The sequence below is a fragment of the Alligator sinensis genome, unplaced genomic scaffold (genome assembly GCF_000455745.1).
Source record: "Alligator sinensis unplaced genomic scaffold, ASM45574v1 scaffold957_1, whole genome shotgun sequence".
NCBI lineage: Eukaryota > Metazoa > Chordata > Crocodylia > Alligatoridae > Alligator > Alligator sinensis.
Genome location: NW_005842039.1, coordinates 1,726,508 through 1,732,210, shown reverse-complemented (window position 1 = coordinate 1,732,210; position 5,703 = coordinate 1,726,508). Strand labels below are relative to the sequence as shown.

The window sequence follows — 5,703 nt, the reverse complement described above, 5'->3', positions numbered from 1 at the left end:
ATCGGGATCATGAAAGAGAAAGTATATTTTAGAGAAAAACAATGGTTGTTTATTTATCAACAGCTCCCAGGTCTTGAAATAACAACACCGAAGGCCAACTAGAAAAGGCTTTCTTTTGTGAGAGAAGGTTGTTTATTTTCTCTAACTTCCTGATTGGCTCTTAGATAAGGGGGCGGAGCTTCCACCATTTTTCATCTTTCCCATTGGTGAATTGTAGTTGGACAAAGCTTTTTAATAAGTTTTTATCTTAAGACTGAGGATAATCTTTGCAAGGACTGTTGCTCTGTGGATTCCAGGCTGAGGATATGTAGGGGAAAGGTAAACTTAAAGCAGAAAAGAGAGGATTAGAATCTTATAGGGAAGAAATCGGCATAGAGCACAAGGCAGAGGGCTAGAAGAGGAGGCAATCTTAAAAAAAAAAAAAAAAATCCACCCCCAAAAAAGCCCACCCCTGCACATTTCCTTAAGTGCTTTAAGCTGTAAATCGTTTATATTAACAATTATCCAAGCATAAAGAAATCTGAGTTGGGAGAATCAGACTGCAATATTAGCAAGCCAGGAAGAAGAGACTGTGGGTGACTATAAGGATATAAGGCTTGGTTTACTAAAACAGGACTGACATCACTGCAAACCAAATGATGGAAGGAAAAGAGACTTTAAGAAACAGGGATGAGAAGTCAATACTGCAACTTCCCTGATTCTAAGTAAAAAGACCATTACCAACAAGACCACTATGCTCCAGCTTGCAAACCCCTGCAGATTACAGCACAATAATCATAAGGACGTACTTGTAAGCCCTACATAAACCCGAGTAAAAAAAGCAGCAAAGTTGATAGGATTTAATTAAAAAAAAATTAAAGAACAAATAAATTAACAAAGACATTGTAAGTGGGTGTTGGGGGAAAGGGCACAGTGCAGACAGAGCCCTGTTAGAAAAATTAGGGCAAAATTGAAGAAGGATCCAGTGCTGAAATAGAAGCCTCAGTGGATAAAGAAGACAAACCAAGGAAGAGAGTGCCCGGGAAGTGAAACAGTATGGCAGTCATGAAGGAGCTTCTCAGGGCCAGAAACCTGCTGTTGGTTGTCCTTATTCCACTTCTGCTGCTTCCTTTGCCACTCCTATATCCCAGCAGTGTAAGTATCTTATTGCTTTCTTATTAAGGCTTGTGTGCACTGGTGGGTTAGTGTAGCGCTGTAGTTGTTCTTGTAGGAACTGATACTTCTTAAAGAACTAACAATACAATTTATTTAGAAGCATTCATGATAATCTCCACAGCAACCAGGCATATTATTATGAGCAACGGACTCAGCAAAGAAGCTGAAAAAGTTACATTTTTAAAAGACTGCATTTTTAAAAGAAGTGGGGGGAAACTATAGATTCTATATGCCAGTTAAGTTGGATTAACTTTAAAGAGAAATCTTTAAAAAAATTACATGAAGTGTCATAAAGCTTTATGATGAGCAGTCATACAGGGAGTTTGGAGACAGACTGGGTTTGTAATTTTATAGGGAAAGTGAGGTACAGATTGAAGCTAGGATTTAGGGATCGAAAAGTATGTTCATATGGAGATTTTCCATTATATATCAGACCTGGATCTTTCTGGTACACTGCTGTATTTCTGGAACTAGCTAATAATTGGTGGTTCAGAGAAAGGCATGGCAGCACAAAACAAAGGAAAAGGAAAGTATTGTCATTAATTCACTTAACTTCTCTTTTCCTGTGTTTGCCTATTTATGAAATGAACAATAATAATGCTTTCATCCCTTCCAGGGATATTGAAGCATAATTTGTTACTGTTTTGAGGTATTCAAATTTCTACAGCAATGAGTTCAGGAGCAATTACTTACATATGAATATTTACTTAGGCAGGGGCACAGTGCTATACACGGGGATAAAAATACCCTCCTAAACCCTGTACATGGTCAAATCACCTCCATCCTGAAGCTGGAACATTTTAGGCATAAATACAGATGTTATTACTAGTTATTAAATCATCCTGAACTGTTTAAAGTCTAGTCAGAGAGTTTGATGGGCTAGAAAGGCAGGATTCACAGACCTGGGATATTCCAACACTAGCAAGCCCAAAGCAGTTTTTATTGCTCTTCACTTCATAGCAAAGTAGAAGGCATGTGTTACCATGCTTTTTCAGTGTGTGTGAGTCTCATACAGATCCCAGAAGAGAAATAGTGAGTTGATCAATATGGTCAGAAAGTCTAAGACTATGCTGATTTGTCTGTATCTCTTTCCTCAACCTGCAGTTCTCACAGATTTATTTGCCCTGCTTTCTTTCTGGAGAATTACAGTTGTGTCATTTTACAGGCATTCATCTGATAAGAGAGTTTTCACCTCTTGAACTTCAACAGAGTAGCATCCCAATTACAGTGAACTTTCTGACCTCATGTGTTAGCTTATCAGCGTTCAGGACATACCCAGCATCCATAGGAACACTATAATCTGAGGACTCCTTGTATGCTACGTAAATTCTGTTGCACTAGAATTTATCACACATAATCAGTCCCTACTTACAAAGACCCTTGGAGCCAGGGGCTTGGGCTTTTATAAGCAAAGTCTTTAATAACAAAATAAGTTACGGTGCAGTTATATATTGTTTAAAATAGAAGTTCAGTAGCCTTATATGCTGTTACACAGTATGAGATCCAACACACTACTGCTACGTTCTTTCTGTAGTCATTAATACCACTGCAAAGTGGCAGTAAAAACTACCACAGGATGCATCGCACTTGCTTTTCATTGCCATGAATAAATACAAAAAGAATGAGGCAATGCGGAATTGGAGTCAAAGAGCTGTAGAATGAAGCAGATGCGTCTATAATTCCATTAAAAATTTAAACCAATTCAATTAAGTTGACACAACATTATTTAGTGTGGTTTTAATGCGGCATTTATTCTGTTACACTTCACAGAGTGCAGGTCCCCCATAAAGCTTGAAGATTAAATAACTATACTATTTGTTTCATCCTGTTTCAATCATCAAGCACTTTCTTATATGTTTAATGGAGACTGAAATGAAGATCTACACTAGCCATTGAGGGATGGCTGAGACTGACCTAGGGAGTTGGGGGAGGTAGGTGTGCTGCTGTCCTGGCCACCGCTGTGCCACCAGCAGCACAGCCATTGGCACTGCCTTGTGTAGAGCAGCCACTCAGGGCACTCAAGTGCTCAGCTATGCCTCTGAACATATGCATCTCTGTCTGTGTCCCAGGTAATGCTCTGTTGATAGCAGCACAGCTCTGAGAATGACATTTGGTAGTTAAGTGTACTGCAGAGCCACCAAAGAGAGTACATGAACACAACACTGTTTTTATATAGGTCCTATGTAAATACTGGCTATGTCTTCTTTTTTATATCCCGGTATGGTAACAGTAAGTTAAAACATAAATCAGACAACACTAACATTCTCTCTCCTAATTTTTGCGGATTAGTGCCATGTAAAGGTAACCCAGAGTTGGTACCTACGGGTAATTTATAAGACCTTGGAATCCACAGTAGTGGCACTAATATTTCCTCAGTCAGAGACATTTGTAAAAGAAACAGAGAGTGCTTTTGGAATCTCACCCTCTTGTATCCCACTTCTGTAGTTACAATAGACATTGGATGGGGGTGTTTCCATCTGCTTTCCCCATCTACCTCTTCCCTTTATTTAATCACAAAGTTACCTCTGATGTAAAATTGTTTTAGTACATAGAATTTCACAGCCTTCTCACACTCACTACCACATCAGTCAGAGGTGGTTCTCCTTTTCAAAGATGAGCTGGAGATGCTGGGTACCTAAAAACAGGCAGTTCAGCAGCATCAGTGTTGCAGACCAGAAGTCAAAGAACATGTTCTAAAAGGCCACCAGTGCTGTTCTTTAGTTACTATTATTCTTACTGTGTATGAGTTAAGTGTAAATAAAATAAAATAAACAGAATGATGAAAGCAGCCCAGCTATAGTAGTGAAAGAACTGAGTTTTTGTTCCTATCAGTGCCTCACTGCAAATCTTGGCAAGTTGCTTAGGCCAACATTTCCAAGAGCATAAAAGAGCTTGACTACCCAACCTGAAACACCTGAGCAGGCACTGAGCACCAACCCTCAGAAACTCAGGCCTTTGAAGGCCAGCTTTAGCCAGCCACCCACAAATTCTAGCCTCCCACATTACTAGTCATATTTTAACATCTGACCTTATTTTTCCCACTTACATAACAGGGAAGTGCCTTCCTGCCTTGCCCGTCAGCAGGCTACAATCAGTAATATTTTAAATGTTTTTTGATCCTCACACGATGAAAAGTTTAGTTGTTATCTTTATCCCAGGGTTTTGACATCGCTGCCTGCAGTATCTCTAGTGTTATGCTCCAAAAGACTGGTTGGGTTAGGGCTGATAGAAGCAAACTTATTTAACCCAAACTCTCTGGTACACCTCTTCCAACTGCACTCTTCTTCCCTACTCTCCACTCGACTTGTTGTGGATTTAACAGTTCTCTAGAAAAAGAAGAAAGGATAGATAAGGGGAAAGGGCTGGAAATAGTTAATATTACATAGCCAGTTCCCCACTTTGGTTCTTAGTAGCCCTGGTGACCAATAAGTAAATAAATAAATACATTGAAATAGAAGGGATTAGCATAGTGTCTCTTGGAAACAAGCTGGTTTAAAGTACTTCTAGAATAAATTGCCAGAATTGCTACAGAAGCTGATTAAGTTTTTAGCAGAGATTATCATAGAGCAGGTATTATGCAGCCTTTTTCTTCCCAGGCACTTACTACTGCATTTCCTACCTTTCCGGTTTTATATTATTTGTACAGTGCAGATATGTGGGTGTTCAAGAAGAAAAAAGACTCAGTGCCAACAATAGCTGTCTTTTGTTAAAGATGAGACTTTTCTTCCATTCCAGGAAAATTCTGTGCTATCCTGTTTTTACTATTGTATTGCACATAATTTACCTCACAAAAAGAATGAGAGAAAGCATTATTTATGTTTTAATAATTATATTGCATATTTTTTTAAAAGGAAAGTGGTTTGGGACCACCATGTGGTCAGATGTAAATTTGTCTCCAGATTATGTATATATATATATTTTTTTTTTAAATCACTGGTTTTTCATAAGAAGATTTGTTTTTTAAAAAAAGCCATCTTGGTTATCACGTAGGACCGGTGTAAACACAATGATTTAGATTTGCAGCAAAAATTAACAAGTTAAATGTTCTAGAACTATGTTGAAGGCTGCCTGTTTCCTACACTAAATATTATTTACATCAATATAAAGCTGTTATCATCAGTACAGCACTGAATTAACAAGGGCACAAATACATGCTGCTGTGTTAATTGGTTGTTCTATGTTGAACATGTGGACAGAACCAATATTTGTTAAAGGGAGAAGGAGAAAGTTCACAGCAGGATAAAACATTTTTTCAGGTGGCAAAGAGGGAATGATAAACAATGAAGAGGAAAAATAAAGAAATCTGTAAAAATATACTTGCTGGTTCATTTAAGAATCTGGCCCCTTTTTTGTGGTCATTCTCACTTTAAATCTTCTTCCCACATATCAACTCATATCACTGTTGAGAGCATCCGAGCAGCCTGGACTCTTGAAGCGTGACCTACAAGAAATTTTTGCTTTTCCAAAGCCCTAATCTATATTCACTAAACTTTACAGGCCTGATTCAAAGCCTGCTGAAGTCAGTAACAATTTCTGAATTAAGGCCTA

General features: G+C 38.3%; 1 protein-coding gene across 1 annotated transcript in view; it reads left to right on the top strand.

Moving 5' to 3' along the window:
• Positions 1–1,035: 1,035 nt before the first annotated feature.
• SLC13A4 (solute carrier family 13 member 4) overlaps positions 1,036–5,703 on the top strand; it is a 39,996-nt gene continuing 35,328 nt past the window's right edge. The window contains exon 1 of the mRNA XM_025202877.1: positions 1,036–1,134. Coding sequence (XP_025058662.1) covers positions 1,036–1,134 — 99 coding nt within the window. The remainder of the gene's footprint in view (positions 1,135–5,703) is intronic.